The sequence below is a fragment of the Falco biarmicus genome, chromosome 3, assembly GCF_023638135.1.
Source record: "Falco biarmicus isolate bFalBia1 chromosome 3, bFalBia1.pri, whole genome shotgun sequence".
Taxonomy (NCBI): Eukaryota; Metazoa; Chordata; class Aves; order Falconiformes; family Falconidae; genus Falco; species Falco biarmicus.
This window is the reverse complement of record NC_079290.1, coordinates 25,598,798-25,620,073: the sequence shown is the minus strand read 5'-3', so window position 1 is coordinate 25,620,073 and position 21,276 is coordinate 25,598,798. Positions and strand designations below refer to the sequence as shown.

The 21,276-nt window shown below is 35.3% G+C and overlaps 1 protein-coding gene across 1 annotated transcript in view; it reads right to left on the bottom strand.

Annotated features, from left to right (window-relative positions):
- The window catches only part of ANGPT1 (angiopoietin 1), a 171,630-nt gene that overhangs the window by 38,306 nt on the left and 112,048 nt on the right, over positions 1–21,276 (bottom strand). Inside the window, exons 6-7 of the mRNA XM_056332771.1 lie at positions 18,796–18,897; positions 4,471–4,637 (exon numbers count right to left, since the gene is read on the bottom strand). Coding sequence (XP_056188746.1) covers positions 4,471–4,637; positions 18,796–18,897 — 269 coding nt within the window. The remainder of the gene's footprint in view (positions 1–4,470; positions 4,638–18,795; positions 18,898–21,276) is intronic.

Sequence of the window (21,276 nt, the reverse complement as noted above, 5' to 3'; positions counted from 1 at the left end):
TTTATGTTTTTTTCTGTGACTAATTCCTTTGACTTAAATTAAGAAACACTGCATTAAATGGGGCTTGCGAGATTTCACTTCTTACTCTGTGGAGATTTTACTTGTCACAGGGTAAGACTGGCAGAGATAGTTTTCATCGTATTTACAGACAACCCTCTGTGTAATCATTTTGTGTAGATAAGAAGCCTAAGGATGTTCCAAAGGAAATTACTCACTTAAATATTTTCATGCTATTGAAGCTTTCACATGTGGTATAACATTGATTTTCCTGTTTCAGTTACCATTTATCATTATACGTTTACTGTATCAGTATCTACCTTCTCATCTCAACTTTCTTTCATGCAGTCATCATCTGGGATAAATAGATTTTATCCTGCATTCCCAGAAACCCTTTTGGAGCTGTCTCATTTTGAAAGAGAAACAAGTATATTTTTAACATACATGTGTTCAGTATTACTCTTTTTAATCATAGATTCTTTAAGCTAATAAAAGTAGTAAAGAGAATACAAAAAGCCCAGAGAAAAAACAGAACCCTTCTGAAATCACCAATTGGGAGTTATCCAGACTGAATCAAACTTTGCATAATGCTGGGGCTGGATTTTGGAAAAACAGCATGAAAATGATTTTCCATATTTTCTCAGACACATTTTATGGCTTCATGGTATTTGTTTTCTTTTTTTTTTTTTTTTTTTAATTTGCTACATTCACATGTGAGACCTGGAACCTTAATTTTTTTTTTCTCCGTGTCTTCCAAATGTACAAGGTGCTGCCATAGCATAAATGAAAGATGTTCCACTTCCTGAGTTTTTGCTTTCATTTCAGTACTCTTTCTCTATTTCAGATCTCCTTGATCTACTGCCCAGACCAGCTTGGAAACTTGTCTCTACTGGTTATTATTTCTTAGTTAACTTGTATTATTCAAAACTAATGTAGAGTGCAGCCAGACTACAATTACTTATTTTTGCAAACACTGTTGAAGAAGCAATATTTAATGTGGGTCACTAGCAGAAAATCCTAACAGCTTCCAAAATAAAGAGACTATCTAATTTGACAATATTATTTCAAATGAACAGCAATTAAAGTTTGAAAAGGTATGCCATTCTGTGTTTGAGGTATTGAAAGCAAACATGGCAAATGCCTGACTACTGTGAAGGAAAGACACTGCAAGCAAGAGGCTGGGAACTGTGGTTTTCAACTTCAGAGGAGTAATTTAAATTCTTAATGGCAGCTCTTCAGATAAAGACAAAACAGCATTCTCTGAAGGGTGTCCAGCTGTTTAGGACTCAATAATCATACTTTTCTTTGGCCTGCCTTCTGGATTTGTTTCTATCACAGATAGTGATTCTGGCAAGCAAAATAAAGGGGTTTTATGTCATAGGATGCATTCTTGTAATAATTTCTAAAAGAGCCCAACCTAATTTTGGTTTGCAAAATGTCTGTTGGACATACATCTGTCTGGACTAGGCAGTAGTCCATTTGTCAAGCATGAAAAACAATTTAGATTTGCATATGGCTTACACTTCATTATTTCCAGAATTGTCACTGTATTACTCAGTTATTTCTTTACATATTTAGACATGTTTGATTAAAAATAATTGAGAAATTAATCTGAAACCCAAAGATCTAACAGAGATGGACAGAGCCTTTTTACCTTTTCATGTTTCCCTCTCTGATTTTTCCAGAATGAGTGGAAACAATTCCCCATTCCCTAGACACAGGAACTTCTGTTATACCATAAGGAGGCCATATACAGACAGCATGAGTAGAGCTCATTCTGGCCTTTAATTGGACTAGGAAGTAGGACAGGAACTAAAAATGTAGTCATTAGTCCCAGGTCAAAATCCTTCTTATTTTTCTGTAAAAGTGACTAGAATATGGATAGCAGAATTTATCCCTGTTACTTAACATTATATATTTTGAGGCCTCTACAACCTTCCTGATATAATTTCTACATTTTTGAAATACATCTCTTTTGTTTTTCTTGTTCAGCAAGAAGAAAAGTCATGGATCAGTTTTCACAGTTTCACAGTTTCATAGAAAGATCTCCCTTTCTTCTAATGAAAGTGGATTTATCTTCCCTTCTTTTCCTAAATATTTCTCTGTCCATATAGACATCTTGGAGACCTTGACTGATGCAGGATGATTTTCCAGGGCTACTCTCTATATGTCCATCAACATATTAAACCTATTTAATAAATCTCCAAGTTCCTGTGTTATCAGCCAAGGCAGAGAAACAAATCCTATGCCCAAGTCCTTTAAAGCCTCTTTCTATGAGGCAAAGTTTATTACAGATGACAAAGGGCAATTCAAAATTTGATTAAAGTTTAAATTTTGGGCTAGGGCTTGCTCTTTGGCCTTCAGAGTTAGCGGCACACCATGATTCATGTCTGTATGGCTAGGCTTTCTTCCCCAACAAACTAACATGGACTTGCTCACAGCATGCATTGCACAGTCCCTGCTCCATGGGATCCCACCATTGTGTTCAGGGATTGCCTGGGAATGTGCTACTTGGATAAGGGTAAAACTGTGCCAGGAAAAGCGCAATCAATCAAATATACAAAGGCAACCTTACTTCGTTTCTTAAGCCGGGGCCCTGATCCTGGCTGGTTGTTGGCATCTGAGACAGTCTCAGGTTACAGTCCCCAGCAGAGTTCCCAGACTTGGATGGACAATGGTCCAGCCCTTCCCCAAAAGTCCTTGACTCTTCTGTTGCTCTAGGCATGTTACATGGATTTATGATAGGCAGAAATCCCTTAAGCACTTCAAAGTTGCTCTCCTACCTTACTACAAATGCAATCTAGCTTTTGAAACAAAACCAAAAATCTCTCCTTATTTTGCTGTGAATGAACCCAGATGAGTCCTGAAAAGAAATCCTCCCCTAACTTAAGCTTTAACATAAGTTAAATATTTAACGTACTTCTGATTCCTCAACAATACATGCTGTCCCTATCCAGTCCCAATAAATGTGAGAAGAAAAGACACTGTTTTTGTTAGCAAATTCAGCCATCTTAATTCACCCTCTGGGTAATACACCTAGCATCTTCTCTGATTTTCGTAGTAATTTTTAGAGGTATGTGTAACTGTCCTTTAACATTTTTCCTCACTTGAGAAGTATTTGACCCATCTTTTATTTTTTAGTATCTTCTGCTAATGTTTATGGCCCAACATCATCCACTTTTACAATGATGTTTTTATATTTTGTATAGATATTTCTAGCCTCAGTTTTGAGACATTTCCTTTACTTATATTTAGTCTTTACCTAGGAGTGCCTCAGAATGGGTGCTCCACCTTCCTGAATCTGGGGAAATGGCATGCCATGGGTGCCAGGCACATCATTGCTGGAGGCAATAGAGATCATAGCTGTCCTTTGTGTGCCTTGGGATAGCCCTTGTTTTATGCTAGAGCAGAACTATGCAGATTGCTTCTAAATGTGGCTTTTGCACTTCTATGTTATCCAGTAGTACCCTTTGACAAACCCCAGAGGACAGGGACATTATGTGTTCCACATGGGCGGAGTCTTGTCAGCAGAAAGAGCAAATTGCTCTCATTGCCATTTCTCTGGAGGCCCAGGGAGGAGGGAGGCAATCAGCATTTCTGAGAATCAAGTTAGTTGAATTTAAAAATCTGAATGACAACCTAGTTTCACATGCTATGACTTGATCTTTTGGTTTTACAATGCATTTGTTTGTCTCTTAAGTCATATGCTAACTAGATGTGCTGTAATAAATAATCGAGGATCTTCTTATGGGTTTCATTTTCTTTCTCCAATATTGTACTGTCTATTCAGATGAAGCAATGACTAAGAAAAAAATAAAATTTAAACACTTAGATCATCAATATCTTTTGTGTCTCCAAGGTTGGGGTTTTTTTTCCTGTTTTAACAAGCAGACTTAAGTTTCCCGTATTTTTTATCTTTAAAATCCCCTCTGTAATTAATGGCATACTGCTGATGCTGATGAATTAAGCTGTCCAGTACCTGCCACCTTGTTTTGTGTTTTATCTCCTCACAAACAGATCCAGTATTCTGTTTTTCCTCTTCATTTACACTGAATTTTTAGTTTAGAATTATCAGGTTTTTCAACGGCATTTTTCATCTTTTCTTCCCACTTGTGTTATTTCAGTTGTATGTTTCCAAGGTAGAAAACCTTCAAGCTGTAATGGAGAATCCATTATCCTTTTCTATTCAACCAGTTTTGAGAGATGATGGTCTCAGATATGCTAAAATTTATACAAAGTTTTAGCAATTCTACCAGCCAGCGCTATTAATAGATCATACCTTGTTCTCAGATATGTTAGGTTTAGTCTAACCTTCCATCACTGAGAAATACAAATTCTATTTTATTTTTACCCCCTTTATTCACTTTCAATGAAAATTAGTTTCATATTATTATCCTTTCTCATATTTAAAAAGTGAACAATGAACAATATTTATCACTGAGCAGAGTCAAAAGAATGTCAATAGATTCTTACCTGTAATTCTGCTTTTCATTTCCTATGTGAAATCTGTCATACTGTGAATATGCCCGGTTTCCTTCCCAGTCCATTAATTCAATTCTTAGAGAATATTGCCTCTGACTTGTTATTGCAAAGATAAATTCATTTCCCAGCCAATGTTCACCTGATGGGCTACCAAAACCCTAGAAAAAAGTTGGCAAAATAACTAGATGTAATTATTGTAATTGGTAGAATCTTTATACAATAATAAAGTCATAATTATATTTTACTTATACTTTCTAATTACTGGTCATAGCTTCCTGTGCTCCAGTTTGACTATCTCTAAAATGAGTCTACTGATATGTACCATGTAGAAGTGTCCTGCATTTCAACTGATATTTGAAAGGGCAGTTGGCTTCATCAGTTGAAAATAATTTTCCAATTATAAGATATTAATAGTATGATGCGGTATTTGCACATCCTTCAATAGGAATACTGGACACAGTCATATTCTAAAATACATTTCATATAGTGTTAAACAGCTATAATTTAGACAATTATGTCAAAACAGATTTCTATTATATGCTATAAAAGGTTAAAAAGAGTTTAAATTAGCCTAATTGAAACAAAGCTGGATAATAGTTCATGTCTTAATCTCTGAAGAAGAATGGACCATTTCTTTGCTGTCAAGTGTCTGCCACAACTGAAGGAGGGATGTTTTTAGTTTTAAATCCTCTCCTGTATATAAAACCTGCTGGAAAGGACAGTGTCTGTGAGTGAGCCTCAGCTGTAATCTTTATTTACTTCATTCTTGGTCCACTAAAGTTCACATTGGCTAAGATTTTGGTTACTACAAAGTTTTTTTTTTCTCACCATGCTGACATGACTTAAGTTATCTATGTATATTTTGGTGCTTTGAAATCTTTAACTTAAAGAGTTAGCAGTATTCATACAGACTACTCAAAGCACAGCAGGGGATACTGTAACTATATTTTCTGAGAATGAAAAAACCCACCAGCAATAGAATATTTAAGGTACCCAGCTCTTCTCAGATTTCATATATTCAGATGATATTATTTTCAGCTAAGCAAACTATACAATTTTCAAACATGGAAAAAGGATAATAAAAGAAAAAGTATAACCAAATTTCAAAGTGTATTCCTAGACCTATACTTTTATGCATCTTCCAGGTTTTATTTTTTTTTTAATTTTAGTGAGTATTTTACTACACTAAATTTGATTTTATTTAATGTAGTTTAATTTGTATAATTACAATTATTTTTCTTTGTAAATACTAGTTTATTCTTGAAAACTGTTAGCTCCATTTTTGTTCTCTTTAAACAATAATCATTACTTGTGAAGAATTATTTCAATATGACTATGCTTATTCATATTTCTTAAGATAGGAAAAATGAAAACTGGAAAACTCCTGATTTGCTTACCGTGATGTGCTAGGCACGTTTTAGAAGATTCTTGTGAAAATTTTCTGATTAAATGAAAGATTGGATGATTTTCTGGCATGTGATATAAATTCACTCTCTGTTACTAAGCTGTGACTGCCAGATATGGGAAAGAAAAAAATGATAAAACAATCCTGTTTTTAGAACAGGTTAGACTGCATCCAATCTCAATTATTTTCCTTTATCGTTAATTATAGAAAATTAGTTTCCCTCTGCACTCTTCATCATGACATTTAACAGCCAACATTTGTTCTCAGTTTTAGATCATTAATTAAACCATGTGATCTGCCGTTGATTGGGTCAGTGTACTTTTCAAGAATAAGTTTGAACATTTTCAGAAAGCACATATTTTTTAAAGGGCATTAAATTAAAAGACTTTCTTGGGACTAGAAGTTAGGTAATGGGAAATGTATCCATGAAGCACATTGGCAAGAAACTGATCTCCTCTATATGATATTTCACTCTTTCCTAATGTGAGATGGGAACACTGAAAGTACAGCCCTCTTTCTTTCTTGTTCTTTATTGCTTTGCCCTGGCTCCAGGCCTGACTAGTTGGGTCTGAAGAGGATGAAGTCCTGCCTCCTCAGAGGCCATGCAGCAGCTGAATCAAGCTGCAGCAAGGCTAATACTTCAACAGGAAATGCATAGGTATGCCAGCTGCAAACTTCTAAAGAAACTTAATTAAAAAAAAATTAGAAATTTAAAAGTTTATGAATGGATTAAAAAAATACAAAATGGAAGTATTTTTTTCTTGTTCCTACAGTGAATTACATTGCTCCTCAAGCTTTCCCATGGTAATGCTTCTGTATCTTTCACCTACTGCTTTGATCACATTTGCATGCATATTTGGCTTCATACACACTTCCTAAAATACAAACGCTTGTTCCTCTCCTGCATAAAACCACTCTACAGCTGACATACCATTCTGTAGTTTTCACTGTTTTCTATCTGTCCGTTTGATCCTTTCCATCTTCTTGCCTGGACTGTGCCCTATGACTGTCACACATGGTCTCCCCTGTTCTAGCAGCTTTGGCAGTTTCCTACCAGAACAGTCAGTGGTTTGTCTCCAACATCCTCTTTCCCATTTGTCATTGCCACTTGTCTCAAAGGAAGATAAAATATGCTCTGCAGTGGCTAACTAACAGACAGTTTGCTTTCCTAAAATCCAGAAGACAGAAGTTGAAGCATAGGTGTCTATGCACCAGCCAAAGTATGTTTCTTTGCAGACTTCATGGTTTCTTATGCACAGAAGATATACTATTATTCTTATCAGCTGTCTCCCTTTAAAAGAAAATTTCCAGGAAAACCTTTCTCCCTTTTTCCTGCTGCTGGCAAGCTGAGGGGAGTCCCCTTTGAACTGTGGTTCTATCAAATGATATTTGCCTTATCTTATTTAGATTACATCATATTCAGGATGTAATACATGTGGATTTTTAACATTATGTGTTCCTGTACGTGCGCTATATAAACTCCAGACACCACATATATAATTATTCTGAAATAATAATTTTTCTTCTTTGCATTTACACTTCTTTTTCACATGTGTTGTTACAGTAAGATGAAAATCTATCACTAAGTGGTTTGGTCTCCTGACCAGAGGAAATGAAGTTGCAGCAAAAGGGAACAGAAGGAATATAAAAAGGAATATAAAAAATTATGAGGAAAGCCACCACATTAGTTATGAAAAACTGTATCCTATTATAAGGAGCTACAATACTGAAACTCAGATTAGAAATGCCCAGACTAAGAGTGATTCTTTTTTTTCATTTCTTATCAGAAGCAACTTTTTTTAAACAAATTCCTTGTTCTTATGAAAAGAAAAACAAGGAAGTAAGTGGAATATAAAACATCTTTCAAGCAAAGAATGTTCCTAAGCAGAAGTAGTGTATTTTATTAAACACCTAATATGGCTGGAAAAAGAAATAAACAAACAAACAAGCACTCAAAGCTTTCATACATCTAAAACAAAGAAGAGCAGTACATTTCTGCTAAGCACAGAGTTGGAAACAATTTCTTGAAGTATAAATTTATTATGCCAAACTCAACTGTTGCCAACCTGTATTTAGTCTACAGTTTACTGCCTCTATTTTGGACCTGAAGAAAGACTTGCATGATTGCTGTTTTTTTCCAGATACTTTGACTGACTTAATAACTACACAGCTTTCCTTGTTTATATCTCACTTAGACTGTCATTGCTACAAGAACACTACCAATTTGACAAGATACGTAAACTTTTGTGTGCAGAAAAGAATGACATAGTATTAGCCAAAGAAATCTGAAAAAAATGATTTAACTTCTTGTTTCCATTCCTAGCCCTGAGGCTGGCAATAAAAAAATAATAATAATTTAAAAAAAATGTTGTGTTAGGTTACTTTGATTTGATTTTCAAGACCTTTAGCCTTCAAAGTACATTTCAGAATTTTACTCAAAAATACTTTTTTTTTTTTTTCTTCAGCCTGAAAACTTTGGAAAACAAGCTTGGGCAATTTTTATGCCCACCTGTCCTTCATTTTTGTGCAATGCTTTTTGAACACTTGAAGTTGGGATAGAAATCACACAAACTTAAAGTTCAGCAAGGTTTCAGCAAAAATAGTGTCTGGGATGAGTTGCTGCTGGGAGAAATCCTGAAGCAGAAGCTCAGCAGTTACCTATTCCAATTGCTTATCAGCAAGTGCACACCAGCCAGCCAAGTGCAGACGCTGAGCATGTATTTCCTTGGAGGACCCTTAGACATCTGGGAGAGATTTGAGGGACAAAAAAGGGGAACTCAAGCCATTGTCACAGAGAATCTAAGAAAATAACAGGGATTCAAGAAACTACTAGTAATGAGAACTGGACTTCTATGCAGGACACAAGAGAAAGATCCACAGAAAAGCAGAACTTACTAATTTTGCTGTTCATGAGACAATTCAGTAGTAGTTCAGTACTGAAAATTCAGTAATGCAATCCAAAAATCTTAGTTAACGGAACATCTATGTTTACACTGCTGCTCAAATCTGTGGGGTCCCAAGTGATAAGCAAGGTTCCAGCTTTGCCTAAGACCATGTTTATCATCTATGGACAAGGACTTTGTGTTTGAGAAAGCCTTAGGGCATTAAGTTAAATCTTAATAGTTAACATTAGGAGTCACCTGTTCCAGACCCATTTCTGTCATTAAATGTGTTTTGTTTCTCTGTATATATATAGTCTGTCAACAAACTCTTTTTTTTTTTTTTTTTTTTTTTTTTTCATTCATATTGCTACAGCAAATACTTCCAAAGTATTTAGTATTTGTGTTAAAGTTTTGTACTTAACCTCAAGGAAGTACAGGAGGTGATCCAAATCATCCTTGCTATCAATCTACTAGGAAAAGAACATCTGTATTTCATGAATGTGTTTGCAGTTAACTACATTTTACGTCCCTCTGAAACCCAGTGGGTCATAAGCACTGTTCCAAAACTGTATTTTAAATTACTAAGAGACACTATTTTGTCATTAGCTTTTTATATTTTGTCTGTTACATGTTTCCAAGTGGAGGAATTAATTCTTTAAATTTTACATTTTATTCCAAAAATACTCATTTTGCTTTTCCCTTGAAATTTGCATAACATTTAGGGCTGACTGGCAAACGAGAGGCTTTAAGTTCCCAAAAGAGTGCTTAATATAGTAGGGGAAGGTCAGAAATTTCCAGAAGTTTTCAGAGCTCTAAATTTGTCTCATTAGCACTCCATGGAAACAGGGAGAATATGGCAGGAAATATGCTTACATTATCACAATATGCTTTCTTAACTGGGCACTACTAGCCACAGACAGGATACACAAATCTTGCACTGACGTAGCATAGGTTATTTTAATGTTTTGTTGTATTGTTCACAAATGGAAAACATTTATATTTTTGCTGCTGAAAATTGCATTAAGATATTTGTCAAAGTTTGATCTGAAATAAGACAGTTAAAAGGATGTAAAAATCACAACCAATTAGTAAAAAAATTTTTTTATCAAGGAATAATCAGGTGATATTTTGTATTACATTTAGAATGAATTGTTCTTGTAGACATGATAACACTTGTTTTCAGGTTAAAGAAATGACATAATACAGAACGTTACTGACAATTTTAATCCCATTTTTGTACTAGAATGAAGGAAAGGAGTCTTCTGGTTCTTTACGCCTATAACTATATAGTAAATTGTGCAAGTTCTGACATAGTGCCAAACTGTTATGTAAAAACATAAATAAATAGTAATTTGTTGTGGTTTTGTATGCAGTAAAGTATTTAGGACCAGGAATAACAGACAAAAGTACATGATTTTATAATATTTACTCTATATGACATCTAGGTTCTACATTAGCTCATTTCCTACTACATGATGATTAATAGAGTCAAAAGTACAGAAGCAGTCATGAGTACAAAGAAGTGGAATTCAATACCGATTTTAAAAATTATCATAAGAATTTACAAATTTGACACATTAAAAAATAGTAAGTAGGGTGCAAAAAAGTTCTATTAACTTGAGCAAAATCTGTGGGAGTATTCTGCTTGAATCATGTTACTCCAAATTCATTAAAATATTCTCTCTCTTACTTTATTTTGTCTGATGATGATTATAGGAATCTATGACTTCTTATAGACAACAAAATTGAAACCAGGCACAGTCAATATATCCTACAGGTTCATCTCCTGTCAGACTTCACTGAATAAAGCAGATAATAATTCAGTTTACAGCAACAATGTCTTCACAGAAACCATAAAGAATATTCAGCTCCTTTTGCCTTAGCTGAGAATGAAGAATGCATTTTGTTTAAAAAGATTTCTAAAAATGTCAGTATAGTTCTTCATGACTATCACATTGAATTATTCATTGCATTATTTTAAATAAAGGTGTGGTCTATAGAAATTACTTCAATTTCCTCAGGTAACAAATGTGCTAAATAATGTTAACTTAAAAGACTATGGGAAAATAATGCTAAATATTCAGAATTATTTTTATGAAATACTAAAAAATATTTGGTGGCAAGTTTTAAAAATGTGTTTAGATTGAAGCCAAAGGTATCTTCTCAAAAAACTAAAACAAAAACTAAGTTATTGTCAGTTTATATAAAGAACTAAATGCTTGTAAAATCATACCAATTTTGAGAAATAAGTCTCAAAACCTTATTCATATCCTACAGCAACTCAGGCTGTTGCACTTCATTCTAGACCAAATATGCTAGCAGATATAGAGAAGTTAAGATCACTTTTTCCTTTTTACTTCTCAAACACACACAGCAAAAGTCCTAGTAGACTTCCTGATGAGGAAGAATTACATCAATGGAATCCAGGTTTGAGGCACAAACTTTACACAAATTTTACCTCTAGCTAGGCAATGGGCCCCAAACAGCTCAGTTTCCTACACTGACCCATATACAACAGCCAGTGTATCTTCCTTGGGCATCATTTTCAGTCTAACGTCCCTACTCTTTAACTAAAAACAGGACAGCATTTCCTACTGAGACAAATTACATTGAGATCCTATCTCTCTGAAATCATCTTCTTCAGTCTAGGGCAAGCAGATCCCAGTAATATACAGACACTTAGTATGGCTCCTAGTAAGTACATCCCAGGGAGATTGGGTGTGTTTTGAAAAGGAAAGGAAAGGAAAGGAAAGGAAAGGAAAGGAAAGGAAAAGGAAAGGAAAGGAAAGGAAAGGAAAGGAAAGGAAAGGAAAGGAAAAGGAAAGGAAAGGAAAGAAGGAAAGGAAAGGAAAGGAAAGGAAAGGAAAGGAAAGGAAAGGAAAAAGAAAATTAAAAAAGTCAGGTACTTCAAGAAAGATGAATTGGGGAGCTTAAGTGAACTTCTAAATTGTATGGTTTAGGGCCAAAAATATTTTTTTTTAAAAAAAAGTACTTTTCTTTCATTCATACAAAAAAAAAAGAACTTTTGGAGGTAAGACTTAATTTGGCTCAAGTAGCAAAGATGTGCATCTCTAGGAGCATAGATGCTACAGGCAAGACCAACAGCCAAATCATCTATATGTGAGTTTGAGCAGGGACTTGAATCTTAGTCCCATAATCTATCTAAATACCCCAAACATCAAACTTACAGGTTGCTCTTTTTCCAGCAGAGAACATGCTGGGTCTTTTTATAGCACTGATGAAAGTGACAATTATCTGAGTAACAGCTGCAGTCAGAACTGGCTTTTTATTAAACTAGCATGACATGTCACCCTTTATCACAGAAGGGTGGGTCTCCATGAAAGGCATTACTCACACAATATCTTAATACACATTCCAGTCACAAAAAAATCATTTCCTTATATCTAAATTACTTGGTAAATATTTGAAAGAAACAAATGACTTCCATGTTGTCTATCCCAGTCCCTTGAAGTCAATGATTTTTTTCAGATGTAAGCAATTTATAATTGTACTGTCATAGGAAATGCATTTGTGACTATATGTTAAGAAAGCATCCATGTCTAGTGTGTCATTTGTATTCCTTTGTACTCATAACTCACTTTTATAAGCTTATTCAGGCAACATAATATTTGAACACCACCAACACTTCCAATCTGTCTGGCTTGTTTACTGTACAGGAGCAACATGCCTTCTGTCTTTTCCAAGAACATGCATTCCCTAGTTTTTGCCTTTCTCACAGGTCCATCCTGTCCTCAAAGTCTTCATTTTTGCAGGAAGTACCATGCTGATATTGCAAGGCACTTTATGAAATTCTTCACACGGCCAGCAGGGAAAGAAAGTGAAGCTCTTTCTGCAGAAGAAATTATGGGATGTAACTCCAACTAGCTAGCTAGATGGATGGATATAATATAGATAGTGTTAGGAAGGTTCTCCTCCTTCCACAAAACTTCCTCTATTCCTTTCCTATTCCCAGGTTATCTTCAAAATGTGTCCCCATGGTCTTTTAACCAACAATTCTTTCTCTCGTAACTGTTTCACTAAGCCAAGAGGGAAGAAGAATCTGTGAAGTGCTTTGAACAGCCCCTAGTGCTTTGCTAAGCAGAAGAAAGCAAACCAGAGTAACCCATGTGCTAACAGTAAAAACCACCTCAGCTCTGAAAGCAAGGCAGCCCTGCACAAACTGCCATTTGAGAATGGGCCATTACCCCTAACTGCTTGGGCATTATTTGTAGAATGTTGAGTCAGACCAAAATTCCACTAAAATTTAGTGATGAAGATTTTGTGTCCCAGGACTGTTCACACACAGATCATGACCCTGTTCAATGTGCTAGTGCATGTATGGCCTAGGAGTTGAGAAAGAAGGAATTGAATAAAATAGGAGTAGAATCCCCATCCACTGAATCCCTCCAGTGCAAAACAGGGAAACACAAAAACTCTCTTTGGAAGGAAGACACAGGTTCTTATTGTAAAATCCAATCAGCTAGTTATCAGGAGCAGCTGTATAGCTTTGCCCTTGCGGCATCCTTCATAACCAAACAATTTGCGGTTAATAACAGTGAAGATGAAAATTTTTGTTTGTATGAGATCAATCAACAATTATACTTTTAAGTTTTATGTGTCTGACCATATGTGCTTTAAGTGTAATAGTTTGTTGCTTTGCGTATATTTCTTTGAGTTACTGTTTGTGACCAAAAAATAGATTACTTGAATACAGCTAAAGCCAAAATCAATGGAAGAAACTTCTTACTGTCATAAAACCATGGGCCTGTTGGTAGCTAGGTATCTCTAGCTAGTATGTGCATGTACAATTTCCACATGGTGATAAAGGTTTCCTAATTTTAAATTCCTGTCAAAATTGCAAATCATCTGAAAAGCCCATGAGTGTTTTAACTCCTGTGAACAGCAGCATCTTTCTAAATCTAACAGAAGTTAGGTGAAATTAATTAGGTGGTCATTTCAGTACCTGATATACTGTGAACTCAGGGAGCTGCATTGCATGCTTGCAATGGAACATAAAATGGCTATTCTTTAGTCTGAAGGGTAATATTTATCATGAATGAAGATCTGAAAAAAGAGCTTTTGACAAACTCCTTTAATGTGGAATAGTCACAGAAAGAGCAGTGCTACCATTTTAAGAGCTCTTTGATAGTATTTGAGTTCCCTTTTAAAGAACGCAGGAATATGACAAATGTATCAATATCAGACTACTCTGGATGCAAGAAATTTGAAGATTTTGTGGCCATATCAATGTATAACATAGCTTAAATACTTATAATCTAGAAAAGGATTTAAAGTTAATTCAAAATAGCTAACTTTAACAAAACTGAGAATTATGATATTGTTTCCACAATATGAACATTCAAATTATGAGCAAATTTATTTTTTCTGTCAAGAACATTCTCCTCAGCCAAGTCATATGATTTATGTGATTTTTGTTTTTTTAAAAAAAGACATCTGAAGTTGTTTTCCACTGAAGTCGCGGAAAAAGAATCATATTTTACACAGTCTGCCACTCACGTGGAAAAGAAAGTCATTAACATAATCGTATGTGACTGGAAGCAGTTGCAGCTCTGTCTGTAGTTGTTTGATTCTTTAAGTGTTTGGGGAGAAAAAAGAATCTGCACACTTGTAAATGGAAAAAACTGCAACAAAGAAATAGCCATCCTCATTTAAGGTTCCAAAAGGGAACAGTACAAAAGCTTGAGGTTTTGCCTGGTTTTTTTCAGGTCAAACACAATGTTAATTGTGGTGAGGACATATTCTGAAAAAAAAAAAAAAAAAAAAAAGGTGCAAGTTAGTATTGCTACTGAAGCAATACAGAACAACAAAAATGTCAATTTAGACAGGAAAGGTAGGGAGAAAGAATGATAGCAAACCTGAAAACTGGAAGCGAAACTTTCACAAAAGAAATTAAAATAAGACTTAAAACAGATGGAGACTATTAAAGGAATTGTAAGACCACATTCTAAAACAGGAGTGGGACACCTTGCAAGTAAAAATTAAATGTAAGTAACATCTGGAAGTTTTCAAAATGAATTGAAAGATAGTACTAAAAAAAAAATAATTGTTGGAATGGTAGCTCTTGTTATGAACAATTCAGGTAAATCTAGACACCCAAGTGCACCCCTTGCAGTCTGTAGGACTTGCAGGGACTGGTGAGATGAAAAGACAAGGTGACCAGCTTCCTGATTGTCACAAACTAGAAGGTGTTGCAGGAAATGGGTGAGATATGTTCCCCCTAGAGCTTACTCACAGAGGTGAACTGTAGGAAGTATATCAAAATGGCTAACAAACATCATGCCTAGAAGGAAATCAAAGACTTGCAGTCCGAAGAGGTGTTCAGCTGTCTTTTAGGTAAGTAAAAGACATGGATGATCGACTTTTTGTACTAGTTAAAATTTACTGAGGCTCAGAGGAAAGTCAGATTATTCCAGATAACATAATGTAAATGCCTACTAGAATTTCTACTAGAATGTTGGGCTATTGATTGTGGAATAACTTCTGTGAAATTCCTGGGAATTATTAAACTAGACATGCTAAAAGGCTAGAGAATAACTAATCCAGTACTCCATCACCTAATCTGGCAAAAATGGAGACAGTAACTACGAAAGATGTATTCATCCGATAACTGAAAGACTGGAAATTGAGCAAGAAGTCTTGATAGCCAAGTTGGCACATGAGCTAATCATTTGGTTGCATTTGATTACTGCTAATGACTGCCTAATAAATGCCAGAAATTGTGTCTTAGAAAGTAAGCTTGTGGAAATCCCCCTTCTAAAAGCTGCTTAGGTTTGCAGATGGTAAGCAACAGGTTTTAGTATGATATTATCCTTCTAGAGCTCAAAAAAATCTTAGTGTTTTACATTCCCTCCTCAGGCAAAGAAACATGAAAAATGGTTGAAAGTTGCTTCCGGGTGATCTTCGCTGCTGTTGTTATAGAAATTATTTGTTGCTCCACTTAAAATATTTCTGATAAGGAGTAAATAGTATAATGGAAAATCCATTGCAAAATGTGAAAGATCAGATGTAGTAGATACTGATAGGAAAAGGATGGGAGGATGAACTCAGAGGGTTTCCTTTGAATTTCTTCCAGTTAGTATTGAATGCATGAAACTGAAATGGCCCAAGAGATTTCAAAGTCAGAAATGAGTTCTTAGAAGCAAAGACACCAGTTACACTGCACAGCATAAGACTAATAACAAAACTGAACGATACTGGTAAGCACATACACCACTAAGGAAGAAGACAGCATAACCAATCTTGCATAACAATAAATCTGCATAAAAGGGGTTTTTATTAATTAGCTATTTTTTTAGATAAAAGTAAGTGTAACTTTCTTTTCTAGAGTGGAGATTGGATGCCAGTGGAAATGGAGCCAAAAGAACAAGGAGAAAAGGGTAATACTACTGTTACTGTAGTATCACTGATTTTATGGCAATTTATGTACGGATGGAGTTGTATATTTCCTACTTTCAAAAGATTTTGTGGCTACTTTATCTCTCTCTTAATCTGTTTCCTGCATTGATGTCTGGAAAATATATTGAACAGAAATTGAGGTACTTTCATGTAAGCTGAAGGCACCAGCAGGAAACAGAATGAAAGAGTGATTGCCTTATTGTTGCCAGGTGACTCCTGTAACCCAGCAGTGCTTTCACTCACCTTTGCAGAGCATACACCATGTGCACCCTTTCCAAGTTACCTGCTGTAAGGATCTCAGCTTAGAGTCAGAGAAAATGTGCAATGGCCACCAAAAAATGGAACCACCAGTAACTTGTGGTACCACAAGTAATGGTAACACAGGTTGGTGGCCTGAATCCCTGTCTGGCTCACAAGCTGGCAAGCAGTACTTGCTTGTAACTGAAAAACTTCATCAATTCTCCAGATTCTTTTCCAATAAGAACTAAACGCAGTGAAACTAAAAGAAGCCCCAGAGACTTAATATTACTGTTATATTATTATGATATAGTTTATTTCTGTTAGATTTGGGGCCCTAGAGAGATACAAGCACAAGAAGAATATCTTAACAAATCTGAAAAGCTGTATCTGAACTATGGGCTCAAAGAACACAGATTAAGTTCAACCACTCCAAGTAACACCAAGTATCATTGTATCCCCCACCACACTACCCAGTTTATATTGGAAGAAACACCAGGTAGATTGTGTCAGGAGGGATGTGATACAATAGACACCATTCACCCTCTTTGAACAATGAAGTAATTAAGTCAGTGGTGTCATTGCCTTGAAGCTCAGACACTGCCACATATCCCAGTAATCCACACAGCACTCACCAGCCTCTATCATTTAACATCTGATAGTATAAGATAATCACAGAAGGGATGCAAAGCTAGTTACTTTGGTGAAACAGTTCATAGAAGCAGAGACAAGCCTAAATCACGTCTTTTCTCATGACTTATAGGATAGCCTTCATTAAAATTCCAAAACAGATCCTTTTTATTTGGTAGAAGTAAATGATCTCTTAGAAGACTATGACATTCCAAAAGAGAAGCAAAATTAATTCAGACTGCTTGAATGAGACAAAACCAATATAATCTAATCCCAAACAGGCTCACACTATTGTAAAGGAAAATTTGAGGAAAATGTTTGAAGAAGTGAAGGGATATATATGAAAAAGGGCCACATGGGAAAACTTCAAAAAGAAGGGCTGTTTTTATTAAATGGTCTAAGAAAAAGCACGGGAGAGAAAAACTGAGTAATTCTCAATAATCCGTATGATATGTATAAATTAAAGCAGTCCATATGTAGAGAATGACTTAGGTTGCATATACAAATTCTAATTTCCACATAAGTAGAACTGGTAGAATCTTCAAATTTTGGTCTCCCCAAAATAAATTGATACTTTATTTGACTATAAACCAGAATAGAGTAAAACAGTTTTCAAGTTTCCTGCTAAATTAAAACTTTATGAGTTCAAAAAAAGATTCCAATTTTGCAAATCCATTCAAAAATATCTATTTGGCATTTTAATATAATTTTTACTTCACATATATTATGAAACAGATTACATCCTCAAGTTATTCGTAGTAGCAGAGGTCTGACCCAAATTATTAATTTTTACGCCTATAATTTATATTTTCAAGTAATATAAGAATATTGAAAAGAAAGCATCCATAAAATCCAAAATGACATTTTGGTACAATAATCTAATCTACATGTATTTCTGAAATAGTTGAGTTCCATAACAGGACTTTTTCCCATAGGAATTTTTAATGATCTGAACTTGCTTTTATTTTTAAATAATTTAAATGATCTCTTCATTCAGTGCTTTTTGAAAGCTATTGGAAAAATATTTTCTTCTTCCAGGCTGATTCTAAAACCTTCACTGGGAATGTCACTGAAATCCAAGCCAGTGCTCAGGAACTCAAAGGAGCTCCATCAGAAAGTTTGATCAGGCAGCAAATGAAAATACTGAGAATTTATTTAGATTGGAGTAATTTTTTTTTTAGTTGGCAAAGGGAAAACAGCTTGCTGAAGTCACATAATCTGTAATTTGGTAAGTTATTTGTTTTCTTTTAATCCTATTTGAAGTATCAACATTTCCAGTACATTAGCTTGATTGGCAGAGGTGTTGTATGACTTGGGATAAACCCAGGTAAAACTTTTCATTTGTATCTGAGATGCTTCATGCTCCGAAGGAGTTCTCCTCAGCTGAAAACATCCAAGTATTTGGAACATCATCACATGCCTATTACCTCTCAACGTCACAGCAAGTTGAAACTTCAGAGGGACAGATGGCAACATTCTTCAGTGTATATGCCTGGGCCTGACCTCATTTTAATCTCAGTAACTAATCTGAAATAAACCCTAAGTCATCGGAAATAATACTCAACTAATTGAGTAAAAAGAATGCTATGGTTTTTGAAAGTAACAGACCTGACAAAAGGTAACTCATCAAAAACTGCAGGACACCACCACATCACTACATACAGAACTGTTTAAGACAATAGGAAGTACTAACTGAAATCTAACACTTCTATGAACTCTACAGCTATTCCACATTTTTCATCTTACCATTTTGTATTCTTTCCAGCTTTTTTGAAAATCCAAACTCCCATCTTCTCGATGTTGTATAACTGTCCATCCTCCTCCAGCAATTTCCATATTGCAAAAGACCTATGCAATAATAAAATAAAAAAAAAATAAAAACAAATAAAAACCCCACCCAATAAAATAAACTTGCAGTAGAATCCTGTCATCTTTAGGGGGAAAATAAATATTTGTGAATAATGGAATTAAGGAAGGCTGTTTTCCTACACCTCCAATGGTATCCTCAATCACATGATTACAACTGGGACTCTCCTTATGTTCAGTGTAATTCTCCAGTAACGTCTCCTGTTCTTTTAGCATATTATCCAAGAACATCTGCCCATCATCCCCCTCTGCATCTTCAGCTTTCCTCTGCACATCCCCTCCATGCTTTTTTATTTTTTCTGCTTTCTCTGCAGTGTCCCTGAAACCACTCCCTTCCTCTTAAAACAAAAAGTGTATTTCTTTCAGTGATAATAATGTTTTCTATAGCTTTTAGCAGAGTATCATTCTGTCTAAGAATCTTCAGGAATTCTTACAGAAAATATCCATTCAAAGAGCTCAAAATGTAGAGCAGATGAGATTATCCTGTTTTGGTTTGTATTTTAATGCTAACTACAGTGTGTGGGACAGTGTCCCAAAACAGAAACAGTTGATCTCAGTCTAAGCTGCCCTAAAGCTAACAAAAGGACATAAATAGGAAGAGGATCAAGAACAGAGTTCTGTGGGACGAGCTCAGAAGTTAAAACCTATACTGAACCTGTAAGATCATACCCTAACATCATTACACTAATTAAATTCAAACATAGGTTCTAAGATTCTGTATATTAAGGTTAATCTAACAGTTCAACAATTTCACTAAAGCTTGATATTAGAATATTGTGTCAACTGAAATCCGTTAAAAATCTTAAAAGAATCCATATAATCATTCAAATGAATATTAATTTTAATTTATTTTTCACTTTTCTTACATTATCCTTTAAAAAATACAGAAGCTAAATTATGAAAATAAAAATGCAAATACTGCTTATACATTCACTTTTCTTGGTACGTGACAAGTGATAATATTAATTTTTGTTCCTATGTTTGTATGACACTTGATTTTAAGATCCAACTGAATTTCTCAGTGCTACTCATTCAAGCAAATATTCCTGATTTTCATTCCCATGTACTCATTCATGCCATCTTGGCACTGCAACTATCTTAAATTTCATTTGTCTATGCTCTTGAATAGTTATATCCCTCTTCTTAAATAAGATGTTGTCCTGGTTTCAGCTGGGATAGAGTTAATTTTCTTCTTAGTAGCTGGAGCAGTGCTGTGTTTTGGATTTGGTGTGACAACCGTGCTGATAGGACACTGATGTTTTTAGTTGTTGCTGGGTGATGTTTATACTAATTCAAGGACTTTTCAGTTCCTTGGGCTCTGCCAGCAAGAGAGCTGGAGGGGCACGGGACATTGGAAGGGGACACAGCCAGGACAGGTGACCCAAGCTAGCCAAAGAGGTATTCCATACTATATGACATCATGCTGAGTATATAAACTGAGGGAAGAAGGAAGGGGGGGAACATTTGGCATTATGCTGTTTGTCTTCCTGAGAAACCGTTATGCATGATGGAGCCCTGCTTTCCTGGGGACGGCTGAACACCTGCCTGCCCATGGGAAGCAATGAATTAATTCATTGCTTTGCTTTGCTTACATGCATGGCTTTTGCTTTACATATTACATTGTTCTTATCTCAACCCCTGAGTTTCACATTCCTTTTCGATTCTTCTCCAACATCCCTCTGGGTGAGGGGGAGCGAGCGAGCGGCTGCGTGGTGCTTGGTTGCCAGCTGGGGTTAAACCACGACAGATGTCAATATGTAAAAGGGTTGAAGAGATGTCATCCGTCAGCTTAGCTTTTGGAATTCACATCAACAAGAGCCAAACCATTCAGCACTGGTCAGTAACTTAAAACTTTAAAAGTTGCTTTACCAAATTGAAGGTTACTATCCCATTCAGTTAAATAAGAATTTGTCCCTCAGCTCACTACAGAACCATATTATACCCTCTGGCAAAACAATTCAAAATCCTTTCTATTCATAAGCATTGTCATAGTAATCCTATATAAGTGCTTTTGTTTTAATTTGCTCCAGGCATGCTGAGTGAAGTCTTTGTGTAGGTATAGGAAGGAAACAGAATACCGAACAGTGCAAACATGTGAACTTGATTTAAGGTAACCACAAGAAAACCCACAATTTGCTAGACAAACATTTTGGCCCTATTTCTCCTTCAGGGAAGACACTGTGAGTCAAAACATTTATCTACGGGATTTAATTTCTTTAGTTGATTTACGGTGAGAATTTCTAAATGATGGATTTACTTCTCTTATAAGTCATTTCAAGCTCCCATGAATCCACTGCCAATTTTTAAAGCACTGAATCCTCAACTCTATTAAAACTACTCATTTTAAAGACACACACAAAC